Source organism: Mastigoproctus giganteus, chromosome 3 (assembly GCF_048544385.1).
Source record: "Mastigoproctus giganteus isolate SK-2022 chromosome 3, ASM4854438v1, whole genome shotgun sequence".
In the NCBI taxonomy this organism is placed as follows: domain Eukaryota; kingdom Metazoa; phylum Arthropoda; class Arachnida; order Uropygi; family Thelyphonidae; genus Mastigoproctus; species Mastigoproctus giganteus.
Window position 1 is genome coordinate 540841 of NC_143577.1, and position 27148 is coordinate 567988.

The 27148-nt window shown below is 36.1% G+C and overlaps 1 protein-coding gene across 1 annotated transcript; it reads right to left on the reverse strand.

Annotated features, from left to right (window-relative positions):
- Window positions 1-870: 870 nt before the first annotated feature.
- On the reverse strand, window positions 871-26996 carry Ntmt (N-terminal methyltransferase). The gene is made up of 3 exons (XM_090369881.1): window positions 26769-26996; window positions 5592-5781; window positions 871-1193 (listed from the first exon to the last, which is right to left on the reverse strand). Exons 1-3 carry the CDS (start codon window positions 26916-26918, stop codon window positions 871-873), a joined length of 663 nt encoding a protein of 220 aa, XP_090226007.1. The 5' UTR covers window positions 26919-26996.
- Between the last annotated feature and the right edge of the window lie 152 nt (window positions 26997-27148).

Below are 27148 nucleotides of genomic sequence, written 5' to 3' on the forward strand. Positions count from 1 at the left end.
ATCACCTGATAGGGCATAAATTCAAATTGAGGAAAGACAATTGTAGCATAGATATGTGGAAGTTTGCCTTTAGCCAGCGGGTGGTTGATTGCTGGAACAAACTTCCATCTGTTGTTGTAAAAGTTAACAGCTTAAACAGATTGAAGTCAGAACTGGACAAACATCTGGAGCAAGTGAATGGGTGAAATGAGAAGGGGGAGGGTGTTTTTTTTTTTGGACGATGCTATATAAGCTTGTTTGTTGCATCATGTGCCTTTGCTGATGCTAATAATCACCTTGCAGGTGCCTTTCCAAATAACAATCCCACCTTAAATATTAGTTACTGATTAAAAATCTTAAATAACTTCTACTTTCTAAATATAGACACAATAATGGTAATACCATACACTGCATGACACTTATAACACATGTGCGAAAACATGCTAGCAGCTATGCCATACAGTAATCAATTACTAATATGAATTAATTATTAATATACAAGAAACAACTACATGCAATAAAATATTGATGCCAAAAATTCATACTTAACAGAAATACATTTTGGAAAGCTGGTTCCAAAAACTTTAAGATTAGTTTTCTGTTGGGCTCATGCTAAATCCAAATCCTTGATCCTTTTCACCACAATTTCTTTTTAAATAGGAAGACATAAAATAAATTTTTTGCAAACTGGCATTTTAAATTTGTTAGGCAGAAATGCATTAAATCTAAGATGAAATATATGAATTAGTATCAACTTTTGAAAGAATGTAAAGCACAACAACATATTCATAACTGGAGCAATGCTTATAACAAATGTTTATTTAAATTTTTGGACAGTTAAAACAATACAGTCAGAAACATGTGCATTTTAAATATCTTCAAAATAAATTATCACCTCAAAGAAAACATCTTCACTTCATATAATCCTTTAGGAAATTTGTACTGTTTTCTTTCTCCAATTAAACTGAGTCCTGCTTCTTCAAAGAGCTTTAGAAACAAATCTCGCGGACGAGTTACACTACTATCTTGATTATCAACATCCACTTCACCAGATGCAGTCACATTGTCTTTTATTACAATGATTCCATTTTCTTTAAGAGATGTTTTACATCGCTTCAAGAATACAATGAAGTCCTTATCTGTGAGATGTCCTGTTACCCACTGACACCAAATAACACTATACATTCCAGGACCAGGTATAAAATCTTGAAGTCCTGAGATAAGAATAACCAATCATTTAAAATAATCATATTAAAGTAAAAATTAAATAAACAATTAAAACAATATTTGACTAATATTTTTTTAATTTACTATGAAAATTATTTCAGATTACTTTCTCTTCAATATATCATAGACAAAATATGCTGCCTATTGTCTAATAACTTGCATTGCATATTCAATGGGGTATCAGGATCTTGGATGGAGCTATTTATACAGCACAACAACATCTAAGTTCATAATGCACTGTGTGTTACATTTGTACAAGTGACCAACAGAACAATTTGCATGATGTACAAGCTGAAAAATCTTGAATAACCCACTACCTTGCACCAGAGATCAGAAAATTAGCCACTATGGAAGAGACCATTGAGAATTCTACAATAGAATTCTTATGAATATTAATATTCATAAGAAAATAATTTCCTCTGATTATTATAAATTTCAAAGAATTAACAGCCATTCCAATGTATTAGAATAGTCATTTTTTTCAGAGAAAGGAAAACTATGTTGGTAAATAAAGTTTATATCATCACTGCTCAGAGGTATCTTTATACAGCTTCACAAAACTGGATTTCAAGATCATTTTTTATAAGGGAAGGCCTTTTATTGGATTTTCCCATTACATTGAAAACTTGAGAATACAAAAAGTTAAAGGAACACTGGTAATCAACTATCAAGAACTGCAACTAAGGAAAGAAGTATCACTTTTCTAAAAGCGATACCATTCTTCTTCTTAACTTTATAAGTATACCTAAAGCATCCCAATGAGCTTAATAATTGCACGTGGCAAGAAACACTATACAGGTAGCCCTCGGTTTACGAGGGGGTTTCGTTCCTGAAGAACTGTTGCAAAAAAAAAAAAAAAAAAAAAAAAATCAGTGTAAAATGAACCTAATTATACAGGGTTATTCAAAATGAAGTCCGGAGTTATTCAAAATGAAGTCCGAATAACCCTGTTATAATATCTCAAGTTTCGTTCCCATGCTCGCGATGTTCAGACTTCATTTTTAATAACCCTGTATAATGTAAGTCAATGAGTTATGTTCCAGGCCCCTCTCAAAATTGACATAAGTAATATAATATTATATTTAAAGCTCTGAAATGAATGCTATGAATGTAAAAACAGTATTTTATGAATATAATCAATTAAATGTAATACAATATAAAATAACCAAACTAAATTTAATTAAATAAAGAAAATTAAATTTCGTACATTTACTTTGATATCTTCAAAGCCCAGACCAAAAGTTTTTGTCCGGGCTTAAACCCGGTATCATCATTTACTTTATTTTTGAAGCACCAGTGAAGCACCTGCATTAATCTTTGTTGACAGTGGCATAATGCAGAGATTTCACTTCTCTGATGAAGTCCCTGGTTGAGGATCTTCCCTTTTTTTTTGAAGAAAGCATGCAGTGCTGACTGTCAAGATTTCCTCTTTCTTTCTTTCTCTGAGAATCTCAGAATAAGGGCTAATGTACACAATTACGGCCCTTTTCACTTTTGCACGTTGCTCCCAGTCATGGTCAATCTCAGAGCTCATCAGTGAGGATCTCCATATCTGAAAGAATGCACTGTAAATCACTTGTATTCATAGAATTTATACGAGACTCTTCATCTTTTCCTTTCTCCTCCTCCTTCTGTTGGCTTATTTCTTTAGCCAATTCTTCCAAATCTTTATTGGAAAGCTACTGTCCATGGCTATCAAACAGCTTGGTTACATCTTCAGCTGTAACCAATCCTGCCTCTTGCACCAGCCTACTAACATCTTCAACAATGTTCTCCACTGGCTCTAATCCTATGAAGTCATGCATAAATTGAGGGAGAAGTTTGCAGTACACTCCATTCAAACAGTTCACTGACACTTCCTCCCAAGCTGCGTTGATGTTATTAATGCCCTTCAAAATGTTGAATGAGTAATCTGTCCAAAACTCTTGCCATTTCCATGAAGGTTTGGCGGAGGTTATAGGCTTTAAAGGTTCTATTACCCCCTGGTTAATTGGTTTCAAAACTGAAGTGGTGTTTGGTGGCCTGTAAACAACATTGACATTCAGAAATGTTCTGACTTTAGCAAGGTTTGCAAGATGGCAGGGGCATTGTGCAAGAGAAGAAGAGTCTTGGCTGGTAACTCAGGACCTCAGGACCTTGAGGAAAGAGAGGAATGACCTTGGCATTCCATGAGAATACCAAGGTCATTCTTCTCTTTCTTGGCAATTATTTTCTGCTTCTCTCTCTGGGTAATTCAGGAATTTTTTTTTGGCTGGTGCAGCATAAGCCTCAGGCTTCCTTGTGCCATATGGCTAATAATACTAATACTAACTCATTCTCTTGACAAAAAGCACAGTATGGCAAAATCAACTTGTGTACCAATCCAAGAAGATTTCTTGTGTCACCCAAGCCCTCTTGTGCCATTTCTAGTAGACCGGCAACGTGGCTTTGTTTAGGCCCTTGAGAACACATCATGTCTGTGAATGGTACACCAACATTGGTTTTAATTTTTAAGTGCCAGAGACATTTGCGCTCAGCAGAAGCGTTAGCCTGTCCTTTGAAACCTTGAAACCGTGCAGATTGCTGTTCGTGGGCAATGAAGGTTCATGACGGAAATTTCTTCCAATAAAGCCAGATCATCATCAATATTAGAAATCATCAACATTAAAAATGAGATTAGGAAGGTAATTACCCTCCTTTACAATGGCTTGAAACTCTGCAGGAAATGCTGCAGCTGCCTCAGCATCTGCACTTGCCATTGAATTTCACACAGAAGCACTAGGAGATTTAAATCACATGAACCATCCCTTGCTACTTAAAAATATCTCCACCCTATTTTTTTTTAAGATCTTCAAAAATTGATTTTGCCTTATCAGTAATAACGGCTTGAATCAACAGAATGTTTTTTTTTTTTTTTTTTCTGATTTAAGTCATCCACCCACAATGACAATAATTTCTCCATTTTTTCCTTCTCACTTCTGCTATAACTGCTACTTTACTTCCACCATAACTAACTTGCATCACACTTACTGTCATAGTATGTGGCATTGATTGTTTTATTTCATCTGCATTTTTCATTATGGTACTCACAGTTGATGGTGGCAATTTCATACTTCTACACACATTAGGATGTGTCTGACCATCTTCCATTCTACGAATTACCTCCATATTTTTTTTCAATGTGATAGATCTAAGTGACTTTTTAGAGACATTTTCATATTCACTTGGCTTTACTGCACTTCTCTTACTAGACATGGCGGCTCTTATTTTATTAATTTAATCAATTTTTAATTAAAACTCACAAATTGACACCGTAGAATAGTGGCCCAACAAGTAAACTGACTGTTCCTCTCCTCTTATCTCCGGCCACCTCAATCCTGATTAATTTAGATGGCAGATGGAGGATAGCTTTTTCTTTACATCATAATGTAATTTAATGGGGGCAGAAAATGAAGGTTTTATATACAAGATGCAAGCTTAAAGTAGAATGTGGAATTAAGGATTTCATCTCTGCAAGAATAATTTTATTGATATGATGTGAGCAAACACTATATCACATTTAAAACAGTAATCCAACCCAAGAATGAAGAATAAAAATCTTGCAGATAATACTATTTCACATTCTTGTACTGCAAAATAACACAAGACTAAGCACAGGAGAGGGAGGCTCCACTGAAGATGAGACCATCACCAATATGTACTGTGAGGTGCCTAGAGGGACCACCACCACTGATCACTTTAAAGGGTGATTTGTAGGAAAAAAAGACAGAGTGTTGATCTTTTTCTCACAAACAACCTAGTGGGTATATGAACCAGCTGAATTAAGTTACTGGTAATTTCAAAAACCTCAGAATTTTGTCCAGCATGGACCATGCAACTTGAAAACTGAAACTAACTAGAATTGTGAATATTAAAACCATCATGGGAAATTACCTCACTTTTAGGAAAACTAGATTGGGCAGAGTTTCTAAGGCAAAGCAATAGACGATTTTGACAAAATGGGTTACAGAGATTTTAAGCCAAAGATCAAACAGAGACAATTCCAAATTAGGAAGAATCTGACAAGGAATATCAAAGTGGACGTGAGAACAAGTATTACCTTTGAAGCGAAAGGAAGGAATCCTAAAGAAAATAATTAGGGAAACTGAGATCAGTAGCAGTTGAAGCAACCAATAACTGTAAGAAAATGTAAGTGGATCCACTGCAGACTGTAGATGGAAATGGACATCACTGAGAATGAGATTTAACTTAACAAGATTGTGTATATTAGGGAAAAGAACGAGAAGTTTTTGAATGAGAATAATAATGTAGAGCATGTGCTTCTCAGAACATTTTGTAATATAGCTGAAACTCCCATATTAACTGCATTCATAATAATACTAATCAAATTAACTAATAATCATTACCTGAGCAAAACAAATTATCCACACGGCACGCATCAGGTCCTATGTACTCTCTGGCTGAATCAAGAAATCTTTGGTTTTGTTCCACCATATCCACTGTAGAAAAAAATTTTAATAAAAGATGTTTCGTAATGCGTCCAATACCAGCACCACAGTCAAGTGCCCTTGCACAAGGAACTGGATTATCTTTGTTCTGGAAATATTAAAGATGCTTAGAAGACATCTACCCAACAGTAAACAGTTATGTAAAGTAATCTTATATAATATTGGTGTAGATACACCATAGTTTACCCATAAATTTGAACTACGTATGTAGTGTAAAGGCATCATTTTAATTGTATCTCATTGTGGGTGCCTTTACACTACATACGTAGTTCAAATTTATGGGTAAACTATGGTGTATTTACATCAATATTATATAGTTAATTACCTAAACCCATAAGAAACTATGCCTTGTGCATTTTGTCTTCTAGTAAATTAATCTTTTAGGTTTAAGATTTATTTATTTTGAATGCATTTCTAGTCAAGATCCTTTGACTTGCTAACAGCACCCGGCCTTGAGACTGACTAACTCAAGATACTGAGAAGGAAATCCACGACTACCAACAGCTGATCTCAAGCTCTGCACACTCCACTCAGTACAGCCTTATGCTCTTGCTAACATGGCTACCGGAGGCCCTAGGTTTAAGGTCATTTTACATAACTGATCCTTTTAAAGAAAGATTAACTGCAATTTGGCTTAATTTCTCATTGATTTCCAATTTTAGCCATATGACCACTTATAAACTAATCCCTTTTAGTAATACTTTGCATTATTTGTACTAATGCTATTAACAGTAAGAGATCTCATGATTTAATTAACAAGTACAGAACAATGTTGAGAAAAAAAGTCAGTACAGGATAAGAGTCTTGTCAATCGATTAGGAGAGCCTATGCAACGTTCACAGAGTAGAATTTTTCCCTGTGCAATCTATGCTAGTTAATAGGAAAGAGTGTTTTTACAGGGATAGGATACACTCAACTAGGAGTGTAAGAATATTTGCTGATGCTCTTAAGGCAGTGTTAGGTGAGTTGCAAAACTGCTGGCTTAGGGGGTTACCCAGGACTGCTAAATAAAAAAGCCTAACAACTAGAGTAGGCTTTGCTGCCAATATTACAAAGAGGCAATCACTATCTTCCTTTAGTGATCTCAGTTAGTGACCTTCATATAGTGATTGTACATGTGCTGATTTTTAGATTCATACAGGTCATTAATAATGGTTAGAAAGTGTTCCTATATATCTAGGTAATTACGCCAAAAGGACACGGTTCACTTTTTAAATTTCCTAATAACAGAAAAATGGATAACAGCTATTCACTGAAGAGATTTTTTGACTTCAAAGCATTAAGATGAAAGTGCCACACAAAACAAATTTCACCACTCTAAGTTAGTTTCCCTTTTACAGCCACTCACCGATTAATGTAAGGGTTGCACATTCCGCAGAACTCTACATAACTCAGAATTTCCCCCATGCATGTGCAGTACTCGCAACTGTGCTCGCTGATTTGATTGAATCAAAAAAGAAATATCCAATGAACATGCAAATAGAATTATTTATTGTATTTATTCAATTTTTTATCTTGTGCACAGGAAAAATTGCAAAAGCGTGCAATTTAAACAATTTCAAAATTATAAAATTACAAAAAAAAGAGACGAGACAGTAAGTTTTAACTCTCGAGCATCGTTGCCAGAATTGATGTCTTCAGCTGATAAGTATGGCACTGCGGAGGTTGAGGGCTGTGGAGATTTAGAAGGGGTCAGCCACTCAATCTTATGAAAGAACATATTAATCGATGACTTGATGGTGGCTTTTTTTCTTTTCATCATAGATTTCTTTGTAGCAAGCAAGCATACAATTCACCCATCTGTTAACTTTTAAGAATCGCTCGCTGTCAGGATCCATCTTCTTAAAATTTAGCATTGCCAATGCAATTTCACGAAATGCCATTGCCATTTCTCTGGTGGTGAAGTGTCTTGACTCCTCGTTTGGTTCATTCTGAGCTTCGTCAGCATTTTCTTCTTTCACTGTCGATGCCTACAAGTCAATAAGTTCTTTGTTAGATAATTCCATCTCCTCTTCCTCTATGTCTTTTTTGGAGGGGCAACAACCTCCAACTGAAGTAGCTCTGCAACCTTTACAATCTTATCTGTAACCTCTTCATATGATTTGTATTTTTTAAACCCTTCGAAGCCTTTTAGGCATATTTTCTACCACGTGCCATTTAAACAACTTTTAGTAATTTCTGTCCAGGCCTTATTAATGTTTAAGGTGGCGTGGTAAATATTGTAAGATTTCCAAAAGTCTCTTAACGTAAAATTTTTCTCACCATCTACTGCAGACAATGCCTGAGCAAATGTTGTGCGTAAATAGTATGCTTTTAAATTCGAAATCACACCCTGACCCATAGGCTGGATGGTGAAGTCATGTTTGGCAGTAGAAATATGATCCTCACGATTGAACTGAAATCATCTTAATGCGTAGGATGTCCAGGAGCATTATCTAATAGAAGCAAAATCTTGAAAGGAATGCTATTGTCTTTACAATATTTTTCAATCTCGGGAAAGCAGCAGCATTTAAACCAATCCTCAAAGAGAGAGATATTGTTATCCATGCTCTCTGGTTCGATCGTAAATGCATGGGTAGGGTGGCTTTATTGATGCCCTTAAATGCACAAGGATTTCCAGAATGGTACATAAGCAGTGGTATTAATCTGTAATCTCCTGCTGCATTAGCCCCTTCGCTTGAAGCCTTGAATACTGGCATTGTATTTTCCTCTTTGGCAATGTATGTTCGACCCAGCATTTTTTTCCAACACAGAGCAGTCTTATCAACGTTAAAAATTTGCTGCGACGAATAGCTGTCTCCATCGATAATTTTTTCCAACACATCACAAAATTTCTCTGTAGCTGCAGAATCAGCACTGGCAATTTCACTACATACTTTAATATGGAGTTGCCGTACTTATCTTTAATATCTTCATAAATACTTCTTGTTTCTTTTGAATGGCCATTGGACTCAGGACCCACTTATAATTAGATTGTGCTAACAGAGAAGTCCAATAAACTGGAAAGTGCAAATTGTTTTTATTGTTTTTTGGTCGTAACCGCCAGAAACATGCTTTAGAAAAATATCACAAAGATATTCAAAAATTGATTCTTATAAAGGGAACATATGATAACAATGAATGGGTAGTGCAATTTCCATTATAAATATGACCTTTTAGAGAGATAAATAGCTTAGTAACATAGCAAAATTTTCAACTCCCAAGGACTTGGAACAAATTACAAAAAAAAAAGTTATTGGGTTCACATTACGATATTTTAATAATACTTCCATTTATCCCTACAGATGTAAAATACATTTCCATATTTTTTTCAGTTTGCATAAGCTGGCAAAAACTTACGTTAAGTCGAATTTGTAAGTTGAGTATTACGTAAGTCTGGAAGTTCCTGTATTTTATTAATGATATTAAGAGTAGGAGACCGGCAGAATTACTTAACAAGTACAGGTCACTGTTGAACAAAAGCTGAGAATTAGGGTTGAATTTGAAAGTGTCTGCAATTCTGCCCAGACACGATAGGAGGGAATATATGATAAGAGCCTTGTCGATCAATTCGGCCCTGGAAAAATTGTGCAAGGCTCAAGGGGTAGAAATTTTTTCAGCCTGGACTGTACTTCTTAACAGGAGAGATTGCTTCTACAGGGATGGGATACACTTAAATAGAAAGGGTGCAAGAATATTTGCTGATGCTATCGAGGCAGTGTTAGGTGGGTCGGAAAACTGCTAGCTTGGGGGGAGACAAAGACCAATAGATTGACACTAGCCACTGGCAGAAGCGAAAGAGATTCTTGCACTGCTTCTATTAGAATGAGCAGAAGCCTGAAAAACAAAATGCATGATATTTCAGAGACTGCTGGGAGCCATAGCGGTACAAGTAAACACATGGTTTGTGTTAAGGTAGCTAAGAATAGAAACAGGTGCAGGTATACTTGCGTGTACACCAATGCTAGGAGTTTAGTAAATAAATTGGATGAATTTGAGGTATTGCTCAAAACATCAAAGGCAGATATTGTTGGGATATCAGAGACGTGGTGTCACGCAGATATAAGGGATGCAGAACTGAAATTTGGGGAGTACAACGTCTACAGAAAGGATAGACAGGATAGGAAGGGGGGAGGGGTTATGCTATTAGTTAAGAAACACATAAAAACCAAGGAAGTGAAGCCAATCGACATCGCTGGACAGTGCAGTGTTGAATCAGTTTGGTGTGACATAAGCATTGGGAGATCAAAATTGAGTAGGAGTGTGCTATAGGCCTAATGACTCTGATGAGTATAATAAGAAACTGTACAGGGAAATAGAGTGGGCCAGTAAATCAGAGAGTCTTATAATGGGAGATTTTAATTTCCCAGATATTGACTGGAATTTGGGGATTGGTTACTCACACACTAGCAGGGCTTTTGTGGATTTATTGGATGATTGTTTTCTACATCAGCATGTTCGGGAGGCAACTAGAGGGAGCAATACTCTTGATTTGATTATCAGCAGTGATTCTTCATGCATTAAGAATCTGCAGATAAATGAACCACTAGGTGGCAGTGATCACAGTGTGCTGAAGTGGGATTTACTCAAAGAGGTAACTACCATTAGGGGTAAAGAGAAGGGTTATTGCTTCCGTAAAGGCGACTACGATGGACTGAGACAGTATTTAAATTGTATACAGTGGGACCAACTGATGATGTTACCAACATCAAATTCAAAATGGGAAGCATTCAAAGAACTTATCTTGGAAGCTACTAGGCTTTACATACCAACTAAGAAATATTGTTCAAGGTTAAAGCCAAAATGGATGTCAGATGAACTAATGAGGCATATGGCAGAGAAGAAAAATGCATGGGATACTTACAAATTAACACATGACACAGAAGCCTATGATAGATACAACTTGATCTGTAACAACGTTACAAAGGAGGTTAGGCAGGCGAAGGTAGATTACGAGAAATCCTTGGCAAGGGATGCAAAGAAAAACAGCAAAGAGTTCTTTACTTATGTAAACTCTAGAAGGAAGGGGATGAATCAGATTGGTCCACTTGATATTGATGAGTCAACTGTTGATGATCCTGCTCAGGTAGCTAACAAACTAAATGAATATTTTGCATCGACATTCACACATGAGGAGTTGTTCAGCGAGGGGAATGCCAGAGGTGTTCAACTCTAGCAGTAAGCTACAGAATCTTGAAATAACTGGGAGTAAAGTGGAGGAGAAACTGTTGAAGATAAACACAAGAAAGGCACCTGGGGTGGATGGGATCTATCCAGTTATATTAAAGGAGGCAGCAAAGGAAGTAAGCAAACCCTTAGCCATAATTATGAGAGCTTCCTCGGACTCAGGGGAGGTACCCATAGACTGGAAATGTGCAAATGTGACCCCAATTCACAAAGGAGGATCAAAAGCTGACACAAGTAATTATAGACCTGTGAGCTTAACTTCTGTTCCAGGAAAATTAATGGAGGCACTGGTTAAAGAAGCACTGCAGGATCATTTAGACAAGACTTCAGTTATAGCTCGGACACAGCATGGTTTTGTTAAGGGGAAGTCTTGCCTGACCAATTTGATTGGATACTATGATGCAGTCACAAAAGAACTGGATGCAGGGAATAGCTTTGATATTATATACTTGGATCTTAGAAAGACTTTTGATACTGTTGCACATGGAAGATTGCTACACAAATTGGAGCAGTGTGACATTGGAGGCAAATTGCTGCTATGGATAAAGGGGTGGTTGAGGGGGAGAAGACAGAGAGTGGTAATCAATGGACACTGCTCATCATGGACTAATGTTATTAGTGGAGTCCCTCAGGGCTCAGTGTTGGGTCCATTATTGTTTTCTGTATTTATAAATGATATTGATGATGGTATATCAAGCTTAATGTCCAAGTTTGCAGACGATACAAAGGTTGGCAGGGTTGTCAAGGACACTACTGACACTATGCTGCTGCAACAGGATCTGGAAAGGTTGAGCAGATGGGCTGAGAGGTGGCAAATGAAGTTTAACATTGACAAATGTAAAGTACTACACATGGGAAAGAGCAACCCCAGAGCAATATATCAACTCTGTGGTACTACACTGACAGTGGTAGAGAATGAAAGGGACTTGGGGGTGGTTGTGCAGGCAGATATGAAGTTCTCTGAGCAGTGCACACGGGCTGCAAGAGTAGCTCATGGAGTATTGTCAATGATATACAGGAATTTTTCCAGCAGGGATAAGGAGGTGATTATTCTCTTGTATAAGGCAATGGTCAGGCCACACCTAGAGTACTGTATACAGGTCTGGAGGCCTCATTTCAAGAAGGATGTAGAGCTGCTGGAACGAGTACAGAGAACGGCAACAAGATTAGTGAATGGAACAAAGGGGTGCTCTTACGAAGAAAGGCTTAAGTTTTGCAAATTACAGTGTCTGGAGACTAGGCACCAGCGAGGTGATCTGATAGAGGTGTATAAAGCCTTGAATGGGTTGAGCATGCTCAGTGCTGATGGGATTCTTCCTCTAGCTCAGAATAATCACCTGAGAGGGCATAAATTCAAATTGAGGAAAGACAGATGTAGGATAGACGTGCGGAAATTTTCCTTTAGCCAGCGGGTGGTTGGTTGGTGGAACAGACTTCCATCCCTTGTAGTGGAGGTTGATAGCCTAAATAAGTTTAAGGCTCAGCTGGACAGGTATTTTGAACGAACAGAGGGGTGAAGTGGAAGTGGGTTTTTTTTTTTTTTTTTTTTTGGCTGATGCTGCATAAGCTTGCTTTCTTGCATCAAATGCCTCTACTAATACTAATTTTATGATTACAAAATATGATTTATTCAAAATGCTATAGTTAATGCACATTTTTACATATAATGAATAATGATCTGAAAAACAATCTAAAAGAGAAGCTTAAAATTTTGGTTATATTTCACGCTACTGAAGTTGAAGAAATCAGTAACGTTGAACATGGAGATAAATTAATGATGAAAAGTAATAGCCAAGAGATTCTTAAACTAAAAACAAGCATTTAAAATATCTTCCAAGAAATACTCTAAACATACTATATAGTATTTATTCTATTGTCATATTTGGATAAATTGACTGTAGGTTTTAAGTTGCAGATTTCTGCCCTAGCAATGGGTGATTCAAAATTCGTCCAATCCAAATACTAGTAATTAAAATTCTGTCACTATCAATTTCATGATCTAATAGTAAGAAGGAAAACTTCTTTGCATGTAATTTAATCAAAAGGCTAGACAGAAGAGGTTTAAGATGCCCCCAGCAATAACCCGTGTTTCAGTGTATCATATACTTTTATTGTTATGGAAAAACTGCTGCCTGAACAGAAACAAACATTTTTAAATGGGAAAAATCATGGATTTGTAGCTTGGAAATTGATGGTTAATATTGTTTTATCCAGTGAGGAATTTCTGTTAGAAAATATTTGTAATCAGCATTCCTCTCAGAAATTATGGGAAAAAATTGTAGGGACTTGTTCAAATATTCTGCTTAATAATTATTGTACAATGAGAAATAATTGAAGCCATTCAAAACCACACAAAATAAAATTAAAAACCGAAAACATTTAATAATTAATGTTCCACTTCTGTTCAGTAAATTGTGATTAATGTAATGGTATATTTATTATTTGCAGGGCTGCCTTAGGCCATTTGGACCTAATCGGGCCCCACACTCTTGTGGCCATGTGTGGCAGAAAAATTAAAATTAAACGAAAAAAGAATAGATGAAAAAAAGAGATAAATGAAAAGAAAATGCAGAAGGAAAAAGTAGTTTTAAGTTTAGTTAAAGAACTGATTTAAAAACATATTTAAATCATGTGGGGGTCCTGTGAAACCGAAACAATGACTATTTTTAGCTATGTTTAAAAATTATGATTAGCATTTTATAAATTAGTACAAAGGACGCAGAGAAAAATAGTGTTTAATTTTTATTATCATCTTCTTTTTTTTTTTTTTTCAATTCATATGTGAAAAGCAAAATCTGTATAATTTATAAAAGTGTGAAAATTTTGGCCATTATCAATTATCTCAAGGCCAGTTTTTACACAAGGGACAAGAATGTAACAACGTTCTTGTCCCTACCTACCTTCCATATGGGCCAGCCATAAGGTGGAGTATACAGGGTTATTCAAAATGAAGTCCGGGGTTATTCAAAATGAAGTCCGAACATCGCGAGCATGGGAACGAAACTTGAGATATTATAACAGGGTTATTCAGACTTCATCTTGAATAACCCTGTATATGTATGAAAATTAATTACTTTCATCCGGCACCCACTGTATGGCTGAGGAACCCCACTCACCCTGCCGAATGCAGTACACATCGCTATAAAGTTGCTTAATATTGGTGTGTTTTTATTTGAATAATTGTGCTCCTTATGTAAGTAAGTAAAATTTATTTTATTTATTGAGCTGGAGCTGGAATGTGACACAAACCCAGTGGCATAACTATGCCAATGCTGCTGCACTGGGGCAGAGCTTGAAAGGTCCCGTGAAATTTGGAAGATAGATTCATTTCAAGATAATTAATGAATTTCATTAATAAACGAGCAATTTTTAAAAATTAAATGTAATACATTCTTGTCAACTTGGCAACTAGCTGCCCGCATATTGTTTAGACCGATACCACACTTATATAGAAATATTAGTAAATAAAAAATAGTTGTGAAATATTCAGCAAAACCAGCGTCAACTATAAATATACATCATAGTCTGATTTTATTTTAGTGTTGGTGAATTTATTTTACATTTTTTGTGTGTAGAATACTCTGATTGTTGTCGGAGGGCAATATTTATTTTACAATACACAAATTTGTCACATAACAGTCTAGCTATGGCCAGTGTTGTCGTTTTAGCACCTATCGTGCTAGATTTGGCTTTTATTTTTTTGTTTATCTGAAAAGAAAAAATACAAGGACTAGGAATGAGTTATTACTATACTAACAAGAGACACACATCTGAATTGCTGATCCTTTGAACCTCACATATGGCATTCTGAAACTGATCAATGCATTAGGAGGGACCCTTCCTGTAATTAGCATTTATCCCATCTTGTTCACAGAGTGGAATAAGCAGTGACCACGAATAAAGCGTCTACTTAAGTCACTGCAAAGCATGAAGTTTCATTAAATTTAAGGTTTTGAGGTTCATTTGCCATTTTCACAACAACATTCTACCCTTGTCTATTGCTTTGTTTCTATATAGCCAGCAGGCTCTGGATTTTGTTGCTGGCCACGAATATTACATTTTATAAGGCTTTTATATGTACCTGTTCTGTTTTCGTTTGTGGTGGGAAAATTTGTTGCAAAGTTACGTGAAAGAGTAACTTAAGAAACAAGAGTGGGAAACGAAACAAAAAATTCAGCCAATCACAGAGATTTTCATTTGCTTTATTGGCAAAGAAAGAAAGTTCTGCAGCTCTTATGACCCTGTTTTGCTGGACGAAAAAAAGCTTGCTATCTGCACCTGAGACTGACTAACTCAGCAATGGAGTGAAAAAACTATGGAGTGTTAAAGTTCCTCACGTCATCAGTTCTACATTTTCAAGTACAGTTATTCTACATTTTTAAGTTTCTCAGAACATGAAAAAATTTACTCGTTACCACCATTTTTTCTAACTTGTGATAGAAAGGCTGAAGATGTAAGTAAATTTATTATTACAGTTTTCACTAGTTTCCAGTTTTCATTAGTAAATTATGAATGATCCATGACGGCGTCGATCATCAAACTTTGTCCAGTTTTGATATTAACATTTTTGATATTAACATGTTACTCATTGCTGTAAATTTATTTATTTACCGTTCTTTGCATTTTGTTACAGTTTTACAGAACGCTATGTAATTTTTGACTCTGGTGGTCAGTAAATTTTTTTAATTGAAAATTTGTTGAAGGATCATTTACAGATAAGAGAAGGATATAATATGAAAGATACGATATAATATAATATGGCTTTAAGGTATCAAGTATGCAATTTTTATGATGCACTTTTGGAAATAGCAGAAACATCAGAAGATGCCCAAGCAAGAAATGAAGCTGAATCAGTGGCTAACCAGATCAAGGAATAGAAGGTTTCTTGTTTCATTAGTATTTTGGAATGATTTGTTGTTTCAAGTAAATTTGTTAGTAAAGAACAGATCTTGCTACAGCTCGCTCTTCATTTAAAAAGCTTTTGCTCTGGATGTAAAAGTATAGAGAGACTGGCTTTAAACAAGTCTTAGTTGGTACCACAGAACTTACAACAGAATTGGAAGTATCTCCAGAATTTCGCAAAAAATTACAAAAAAGAAAGAAACACTTCAATTACGAGCCTGCTGATGAACCTATAACAAATACAAAGGAAGCTTACAATGTAAACCGCTTTGATCAAATTACAGACAAGGTTTTGCTGTCTGTAGAGCCACGTTTCAAGCAGTTAGTAAAACAATAATCTCTTTTGGTTTCTTGGGTAAATTTCTAAGAATTCCAAAGGATGAGTTAAGAAAACGTGCTGCAGATTTCAAAATCGCACTTTCAGATGCCAAAATTACTGAGGGCAACAAATTGGTCAAGTCTGTGAAGGTATCAGATATTGATGGCCATATGCTAGTGGAGGAAATGGAAGCACCGAAACCAATTGTTCCAGAATTGTGCTTTGAAAATCCTTTAAATATTTTAAAATTTCTCGCAACTAATGAAAGAGCCACTGGATTTCTGAATTGATTCATATCGCTATGAATATTTTTAACAATTCCAGTGACTGCAGTGTCAGGGGAAAGAAGCTTTTCCCAATTGAAGTTAATTAAAACATATCTGAGGTTGATGATGCTCCAAGAGAGACTCAGTCTTGCAATTTTATTCATTTAAAGAGAAGCAAGGAATTTAAATTTTGAGAAAGATTTGAAGGACTTTGCCGATAAAAGGGCAAGAAAAATATCCTTCTGATTTTGTTATATAATCAAAATACCTGGTCAATTGTTAACAAATTGTAATAATATAAAAATAATCAAATTAAATCAAATTATTTTATTAGTCACCCACAATTTCTTCTATATACCCATATATGTATTGTGTCTGTAAATTGGGTGTGTTCTCTTGTCGATTTTCCTGTTTTACTGGGCGAAGAAACCTTGCTATCTACGCCTGAGACTAACTAACTCAGCGACGGAGTGAAAAAAACCATGGAGTGTTAAAGTTCTTCACATTATCAACTGGATTCGAACCTGGGCCTTCTTTTCACCTGGTGTGGGGAGAATGGTGACAATGCCACTGTGCTACCCAAGCAGACAATATAAAAATAATAAAGAATTATTAATAGATTTAGTTTTTCATTATTTCAAAATATTGAAGGGCTAATATTGAATTTTTAGCAATGCATGCTCCAATCGGACCCAGCATTTGCTAAGGCCGGCACTGATTACTTGAGTACATTCAAAGAAAAATTTTATATTACAAGGTTGTGTGTGTGTGTGTGTGTGTGTGTGTGTGTGTGTGTGTGTGTGTGTGTGTGTGTGTGTGTGTGTGTGTCATACAATTGTGTTGTTTGATAACATTAACTGTGATTACCAAATGTTTGATAACATTAACTGTGATTACCAAATTGACTAATTCCTGCCACAATAAATATATTAAATTTATGTGATTAGTTCAAAACTATCATTATTGTCGTTTTATATGACTCCTTCAACTATGTGAAAGTAATTTTTTTTTGTAAAGGAATTATCAATAAAGTAAATTTGTACATTCTATGTTGTCCTTCTTAAAGTATTAAACATTCTGAAGTTTAATGTGAGGAATATTTTGATGTTGTAGATTCTAGCAAGGATGCAAGGATAGAGTTTAAGTTTACGAGAATAGCCCTTTTCAAACAATTACAAATTATTTAAAGAACAAAAAAAAAAAAAAAAAAGAGATTAGATTACTTATCTATAAAGGTATAAAAATTGAAATGCAGTAGAACCCGGATAAGAAATTCCCGCATAAGAAATTTTATCCTTATCCTGTAGGTTTGGTTTCTTAAGTCCCAATTTCAACTCTATACTGCATATTATAATTTATTATTTTCCCGAGTAAGAAGTTTCCCGCATAAAACGTTTGTGATAAAGAATACACAGTGTATTATTATAATGACGTTTTCCCACTTAATATATTTTTTAAATATAGAAATTCTTTCATTTCTATCTTTATTTCTTCACACATCAACAACGTGAAGCACAGTGAAATGTTTGCTGTTAAGTTCTCCCGGGTTCTGAATTAGTTAGTGGATTGCTGCTTTGTCTAATTGTAACCTTCTAAGGTATGTTGAAAGCTGAACTTATAATACTATATTTTATTTATTTCTGTAGATTACCATTACTATTTTTGGTAATTCTTTAAAGAATAACCGTATTGGCTCTAATTCTTTGTCCCTCCTTGGCAGTTTTATTTTAACGCTACAAATATTAATTATACTGAATTATAATTTTCTAATTTGGAAGGATGAACTCCAAAGGAATAAAAAGAAAGGCTTTGACATTAAAAGAAAAACCTGATGTCATAAAAACGGTGGAATCATGTGTCGAGGTGGCAAAAACACTTAATATGGCAGTTTCTATAGTAAATGGAATTATGTCACAAAAAGAATTGTTGAACTCAAATGCCCTTAATGTTTCATGTAAAGTTAAAAGGAGATGAACTGGAAAATGAAGATGTGGAGAAGACATTAGTGGTTTGGTTTAAGCAGATATCTACTGCAAACATTCAGTAAATGGCAATTTTTTTGAGAGAGAAGGGCAGAAAAATTGCCGATAGGCTTACAGTGAATTTTATTCCTTCCAACAGGTGGATTGATAGATTTAAAAAGAAATATGGTTTAGTTCTACAAAGTAATTTGTGGAGAATCTTCTAGTGTGAATATGTTACAAGTTGATGAGTGGAGAAAAAGAAAACTACGTGTTTTGATCAAACAATATGGATGGGTGAAATGTGATTTTTATTTTTATTATTGGCTGATGCTGTATAAGCTTGCTTTCTTGCATCATATGCCTCTACTAATGCTAATATAGAACGTGTGATATTTTTAATGTTGACGAATTAGGACTCTTTTAAAACCTACTTCCTAATAAGACTTATGCATTCAGACAGAATTGCCATGGTGGTAAACTGAGTAAGGAAAGAATTACAGTGCTAGTGGGAGCTAATATGGATAGCTCAGTGAAACTACCATTGCTTGTGATAAGAAAACCCAAGAAACCACGCTGTTTCAAGAATGTGAAAACACTTTCATGTAAATACAGAAACAATAAAACAGCATGGATGATCTGAGCTCTTTTTGATGAGTATTTAAGAACTCTAGATTCAAAGATGGCAGGAGAGAATATAAAAATTATTTGTCGATAACTGCCCTGCTCATCCGAAAAACAATCAGCACACTTAATGTCCATGTGGAGTTCTTCCCTGGGGATTCCACGTCAATTGTGCAACCAATGGATAAGGGAGTGATCAAAGTTTTAAAGATGCATTTTCGTAAGTAACATTTACATAAATCGCTTACCCTTGTAAAACTGAAAAGTTCAAAATTTCTTTGTTAGATGCAATATATTATTTGGAATCATCGTGGGATAAACTAAGCCCTCAGTTATAATTAATTCCTTTAAAAAGGCTTAGTTCCATAATGATATAGAAGAAAATGTTAGTGTTGAAAGTGAAGAACAGGAAGGGATTCCTTTTGACGAAAGGGATTTCCTACAGAGTAGATTTCAGTAAATTTTTATGATTATGGTAATGTTATCACATGTGAATTGCAATATATTGAAGATATTTGCAATGAAGATCAAAACATGACTGACAGTGATTCTGAACAAGAAGATGAGCCTGCTGTACCAACATTCCATGCAATGATTGGCTTTTCATCATTGCAGCAAATCATTCATAGTGTGTTCAATGTTCTTGAGTCAGTGTTAAAATGTGATAGGGAAATTATTTATTCTGTATGAAGCTTTCCCCAAAATATTTGAAGCAATCTTCTCTGGATAGCTACTTGAAAAAAATTATAAACCAATATAGTTAGGGAAGGATGTTATGTTATTGTTATCCATTAAGAATTATTAATATGTATAATTAACCACTCTTATACCACATGGAGTTATTAATATATATTTTATTTAAGAATTATACCCATCATCAGACTGTGCTGCTGACTGCCCTCAGACCTGAGGGCAGTCAGCAGCATGGTCTGATGATGGGTATTGGTAAGATACCTGAAATGTTACCCAATTGTATATATTAGTTTCGGATATGCTTAAATAAAATATATAATTTTATTTAAGAATACATACATATTAATAATTCTTAAAATTATAAACATTTTTTAGTTATTTTTTTGTACTACTTATTACAAGTATTACAATTATTGTAATCGATTTTTATCATTCTCATTACCTTTCTTCTACTACTTATTACAAGTATTACAATTATTGTAATCGATTTTTATCATTCTCATTACCTTTCTTCTTATTGCATCCTTGTTATAATTTTGAAATCTTATTAAATCATGAATAATAAATATTGTGTTGCATTAAATGTTAACTTTTATTCTTAGATAGTTTCCTACAATTTACATGATCATTCACATGTATGTGTATCTTTTCATTTTTATTCGTGTACTTAATAATATTTCATACCCTTATGCCATTTTCCCTTCTAAGAAATTTTCCCTCTTAAGAAGTTCTAAACCTCTGGTCCCTTGGAAAGCTTCTTATTCGGGTTCTACTGTATATTTTTAATTAAATGGAAAAGTACTTAAATATTTCATCATAAGATACAACTTACAAACCTGTTACATGTTTATAATATGGATAAGATAGGATTTCCTGTCAGTGGAAAAGGTCATTAATACAAGAGGAAAACAGTGGGAGAAAGAACTGGAAATTGGGGAACACAGCATTAGTGCAGAAGTTAACCAACTGATGATGTTAGCAACAGAAAATTCTACATGAGAAGCATTCAAGGAAGTAATTTTGGAAGCTACTAGGCTTTTCATTCAACTAAGAAATACTGCTTTTTTTTTTTTTTTTTTGGTAGTTGTTGGGGCATCGGCTTCTGTGGCCAAATTGCACCTCCCAAGGTTTTTGCATTTTTTTACTCTGATCCAAGCCCGAGGCGGGATTCAAACCCGCAACCTTTGGGTTGCCAGGCAGGCACTTTACCCAGCCGCCTAGCCCGGTCAGCAAATACTGCTCTACGTTTAGGCCCAAATGGATGTCAGTTGAACTAATGAGACTTGTGGCAAAGAATAAAATTGCATGGGATGCACATAAATTGTGAGGCAGTCACAAAGGAGGTTAGGCAAGGAAACGCAGATTATGAAAAATCGTTGGCAAAGAATGCAAAGACTTCTTTACTTATATATATTCTAAAAGGAAGGGGATAAATCAGACTGGTCCACTTGATATTAAGGGTTTGACTACAGATGATCATTTTCAGATAGCTGCCGAACTAAATGAATATTTTGCAGATACATTTACAAGTTATTCAAGGAGGAGAAGGCCAGATGTTTATCCAACTCTAACAGAGAGTTAAAGGATTCTGCAATAACTGAGCAAAGTGGAGGAGAAATTGTTGAAGTTAAACATAAGAAAGGCAACTGGGGTAGATGGGATCTATCCAAGGATGCTCTCATAATTATGGCTAAAGCCTTAGCCATAATTATAAGAGCATCCTTGGACTCGGGAGAAGTTCCGATGGATTGGAGATGTGCAAATGTATCTCAAATTTACAAAGAGGGATCAAAGGAATACATGAGTAGCATTAGAATTAGTAGAGGCATTTGATGCAAGAAAGCAAGCTTATGCAGCATCAGCCAAAAGAAAAAAAAAAAAAAAAAAACACTACTTCACCCCTCTGTTCGTTCAAAATACCTGTCCAGCTGAGCCTTAAACTTATTTAGGCTACCAACTTCCACGACAAGGGATGGAAGTCTGTTCCACCAACCAACCACCCGCTGGCTAAAGGCCAATTTCCGCACGTCTATCCTACACACCTGTCTTTCCTCAATTTGAATTTATGCCCTCTCAGGTGATTATTCTGAGCGAAAGGAAGAATCCCATCAGCATTGAGCATTCTCAAACCATTCAAGGCTTTATACACCTCTATCAGATCACCTCGCTGGTGCCTAGTCTCCAGACACTGTAATTTGCAAAACTTAAGCCTTTCTTCGTAAGAGCACCCTTTTGTTCCATTCACTAATCTTGTTGGCCTTCTCTGTACTCGTTCCAGCAGCTCTACATCCTTCTTGAAATGAGGCCTCCAGGCCTGTATACAGTACTCTAGGTGTGGCCTGACCATTGCCTTATACAAGGGAATAATCACCTCCTTATCCCTGCTAGAAAAATTCCTATATATCATTGACAATACACCATGAGCTACTCTTGCAGCCCGTCTGCACTGCTCAGAGAACTTCATATCTGCCTGCACAACCACCCCCAGTTCCTTTCATTCTCTACCACTGTCAGTGTAGTACCACAGAGTTGATACGTTGCTCTGGGGTTGCTGTTTCCCCGTGTGTAGTACTTTACATTTATCAATGTTAAACTTCATTTCCCACCTCTCAGCCCATCTGCTCAACCTTTCCAGATCCTGTTGCAGCAGCATAGTGTCAGTAGTGTCCTTGACAACCCTGCCTACCTTTGTATCGTCTGCAAACTTGGACATTAAGCTTGATATACCATCATCAATATCATTTATGAATACAGAAAACAATAACGGACCCAACACTGAGCCCTGAGGGACTCCACTAATAACATTAGTCCACGACGAGCAGTGTCCATTGATTACCACTCTCTGTCTTCTCCCCCTCAACCACCCCTTTATTCATAGAAGCAATTTGCCTCCAATGTCACACTGCTCTAATTTGTGCAGCAGTCTTCCATGTGCAACAGTATCAAAAGCCTTTCTAAGATCCAAGTATATAATATCAAAGTTATTCCCTGAATCCAGTTCCTTTGTGACTGCATCATAGTATCCAATCAAATTGGTCAGACAAGACTTCCCCTTAACAAAACCATGCTGTGTCCGAGCTATAATTGAAGCCTTGTCTAAATGATCCTGCAGTGCTTCTTTAACTAGTGCCTCCATTAATTTTCGTGGAACAGAAGTTAAACTCACAGGTCTATAATTACTTGTGTCAGCCTTTGATCCTCCTTTGTGAATTCGGGTCACATTTGCACATCTCCAGTCTGTGGGTACCTCCCCTGAGTCCAAGGAAGCTCTCATAATTATGGCTAACGGTTTGCTTACTTCCTCTGCTGCCTCCTTTAATATAACTGGATAGATCCCATCCACCCCGGGTGCCTTTCTTGTGTTTATCTTCAACAATTTCTCCTCCACTTTACTCTCAGTTATTACAAGATTCTCCAGCTTACCACTAGAGTTGAATACACCTCTGGCTTTCCCCTCGCTAAATAACTCCTCATGTGTGAATGTCGATGCAAAATATTCATTTAGTTTGTTAGCTACCTGAACAAGATCATCAACAGTTGACCCATTGATATCAAGTGGACCAATCTGATTCATGCCCTTCCTTCTAGAGTTTACATAAGTAAAGAACTCTTTGCTGTTTTTCTTTGCATCCCTTGCCAAAGATTTCTCGTAATCTGCCTTCGCCTGCCTAACCTCCTTTGTAACTTGGTTACAGATCAACTTGTATCTATCATAGGGTTCTGTGTCGTGTGTTAATTTGTATGTATCCGATGCATGTTTCTTCTCTGCCATATGCCTCATCAGTTCATCTGACATCCATTTAGGCCTAAACCTTGAACAATATTTCTTAGTTGGTATGTAAAGCTTAGTAGCTTCCAAGATAAGTTCTTTGAATGCTTCCCATTTTGCATTTGCTGTTGGTAACATCATCTGTTGGTCCCACTGTATAGAATTTAAATACTGTCTCAGTCCATCGTAGTCGCCTTTACGGAAGCAATAACCCTTCTCTTTACCCCTAATGGTAGTTACCTCTTTGAGTAAATCCCACTTCAGCACACTGTGATCACTGCCACCTAGTGGTTCATTTATCTGCAGATTCTTAATGCCTGAAGAATCACTGCTGATAATCAAATCAAGAGTATTCCTCCCTCTAGTTGCCTCCCGAACATGCTGATGTAGAAAACAATCATAACTCCACAAAAGCCTTGCTAGTGTGTGAGTGACCAGCCCCCAAATTCCAGTCAATATCTGGGAAATTAAAATCTCCCATTATAAGACTCTCTGATTTACTGGCCAACTCTATTTCCCTGTACAGTTTCTTATTGTACTCAGAGTCATTAGGCCTATAGCACACTCCTACTCTCAATTTTGATCTCCCAATGCTTATGTCACACCAAACTGACAACACTGCACTGTCCAGCAATGTCCACTGGCTTCACTTCTTTGGATTTTATGTATTTCTTAACTAATAGCATAACCCCTCCTCCCTTCCTATCCAGTCTATCCTTTCTGTAGACGTTGTACTCCCCAAATTCCAGTTCTGCATTCCTTATATCTGTGTGAGACCACGTCTCTGATATGCCAACAATATCTGCCTTTGATGTTTTGAGCAATACCTCAAATTCATCAAATTTATTTACTAAACTCCTAGCATTGGTGTACACGCAAGTGTACACCAATGCTAGGAGTTTAGTAAATACATGCACCTATTTCTATTCTTAGCTACTCTAACACAACCCATATGTTTACCCCAATGATTTCCAGCAGTCTCTGAAATATCCTGCATCTTATTTTCCAGGCTTCTGCTGCCCATTCCAATAGAAGCAGTGCAAGAATCACTTTCACCTCTGCCAGTGGCCACTGTTAATCTATTAGCCCTTGTATCCCCCCCCCAATCTAGCAGTTTTCCGACCCACCTAACACTGCCTCGATAGCATCAGCAAATATTCTTGCACCCTTTCTATTTAAGTGTATCCCATCCCTGTAGAAGCAATCTCTCCTGTTAACAAGTACAGTCCAGGCTGAAAAAAATTTTACACCTTGAGCCTTGCACAATCTTTCCAGGGCCGAATTGATCGACAAGGCTCTCATCATATACTCCCTCCTATCGTGTCTGGGCAGAATTGCATACACTTTCAAATTCAACACTAATTCTCGGCTTTTGTTCAACAGTGACCTGTACTTGTTAAGTAATTCTGCCGGTCTCCTACTCTTAATATCATTAGTGCCAACGTGTACAACTATATCACCTTTTGTGCCCTTAAAAGATGATATTCGCTCTACAACGTCATCAACCTTTGCCCCTGGCAGACATACCCTGGTCCTGTTCCACCTATCCTTTTTACAAAGCATGTTCCCCGTTTCCCTTTAATTATTTGTCTTTCCAAAATATTCCCTATAGAGCTAAGTATATTTTGGAAATGAAAATTTCTCGTACGATAATGTAGAATATGTACTTGCTGGTAGCACAGTGATCACGATGACCGTCCTTCGATTGTCCCTCATGTGGTCAAGTTAGTTGTGCAAAGTTTCCATAGTCCCCTGGCATCCCATGAAATTCTGGTTTTGCAACCAATTAAACAGGTGAACCATGAAACAAACATACTAGCATAGAGAGTATACTGTGATTTGGCTGTTGCTCAAGGAACCTCAAACATCAATTTCAGGTTTCCAAGTTTTCACATTAGGTTATATGAAATTATGCACATACAACACCACTGCGTTTTTCCATATAGCGTAAATTACTTTTCCAGGAAAAAAAAAAAAACACATACACACACAACTTACAGTACAGAAATACAGTGGCTTTTACATTTCAGCATTAGTAAAGTCAAATGATGCAACAAAGCAGGCTTATAAAGCATCAGCAAAAAAAAAAAAAAAAAACTTCCTACATCAAACCTCTCCATCCCCCTCCAAATTTATTCAACTTCTTTCTTGAATTTATTCAAACTATCAACCTCAACAATAACATAATGGAAATTGTTGCAACAAATGACAGCCCATTGGCTGAACACAAACTTCAACAAATCTATCCTGCAACCATCTTTCCTGAATTTGAAGTCAGACTACACACTTCTGTGAGCAGTCTGAGCAAAGAAAAAAAATTCTATCAACACTGAGCTTGCTCAATCCATTCAAAGCTTTAAACACCTCGCTGAGATCATCTTGATGGTATATAGTTTCCAGATGCTGCAATTCGCAGAACTGAAGCCCTTCTTGGTAAGACCAATCTTTTGTTCCCTTCATTAATCTAGTTGCCATTTGCTGCACCTGCTCCAGAAGAGCTACATCCTTCCTAAAATGACTTGTATACTATACTAAAAGATGTAGTCTAATGACTTCCGTCTACAATGGGATAACCACCTTATTCCTGCTAGAAAAATTTCTTTATATCATTGACAAAACCCTATGAGCTGTCTTGGCAGTTTGTCTGCATTTTTAGAGAACATCATGTCTGACTATTTATTTTTTTTCATTTTCCACTGACCTGAGTACAGTACCACACAGCTGACATGGTAATCTGGGATTACTACTCTCCATATACCATACTTTGCATTTGTCAATGCTAAACTTCAACTGCCATTTCTTGGCCCACCTGCCTATTTTTTTTTTATAGATCTTGTTGTAGTAACTGCTGAAATTTTGTATCTGGTACCCCTCGTCAACCTTTGTAGTCTGCAAACTTTGACATTAAGCCTGATATACTTTCATCAATTTCGTTATTTTTGTTGAACTATAATACTATGCCCAAAATCTGGAAATTTTCTCTGAGGATTTAGTTCCAAACTGCCTGTTTTGGGAGGTTTAACTGCAAGAGAAATAATTTGGGTCAATAAACTATGGGGTTACTAGAATCCATGTAGAGCAACTCAATATTTGTTTATTTCATAAATGAGCATACTTTACAAACAGGAGTGGTTCCAAGTAACGGCTAAAGGGGATACACCCCTCTCCTTATGTTAAAACAATGTTTTTTTTTTTTTTTAATTGTATATGATGATTAAAGCTGATGGATTCTCCGCAATGCCACTTTAGTCGCTCCCTTTAGAAAACCCTGGGACCGCCTCTGCTTACAAATAATATAAGTGAAAAAAAATTTTGTATGCTGAAAATAAAAGAACAGCTCCTATGTTATCAAAAATTTCGAAATTACTAACATACCTGCAAAAATGTGCTCAAGAATCTGGAGGACGCCTGGATATCAATATTGGAGATATTTGAGAAGCCTCCCAACATACCATCAACTGTAGCAGGAACCATTTCCCAGTATGCTTTCCCTTTACTGTAAAATTGATTATCAATTAAAGCCATGTCACAATAAAAGTAGCAAAACTCCAATAACAGAACTCTTATTTCCAACCAACCCACGTGTTATTTGCGTAAAGAGAAAATAAAATTTCTCAAACCATGAATACAACTAGAAACATCTTACATTGCTGATACTTATTTAAAAACAAAATGGAATATTGAACTTTTAATTGAACAATTTATTTTCTTAACACAAATATACATAACATTTTCGTAAATCGAACGCGGACAAC

Coding starts and splice junctions, on each gene's coding strand:
- Ntmt (XM_090369881.1), bottom strand. CDS start 26,918: ATGGCTTTAATTGATAATCAATTTTACAGTAAAGGGAAAGCATACTGG. Junction 5,782..26,768: donor TCTTGAGCACATTTTTGCAG/GTATGTTAGTAA, acceptor TAATATTTCCAG/AACAAAGATAATCCAGTTCC. Junction 1,194..5,591: donor GGATAATTTGTTTTGCTCAG/GTAATGATTATT, acceptor TTCTTATCTCAG/GACTTCAAGATTTTATACCT.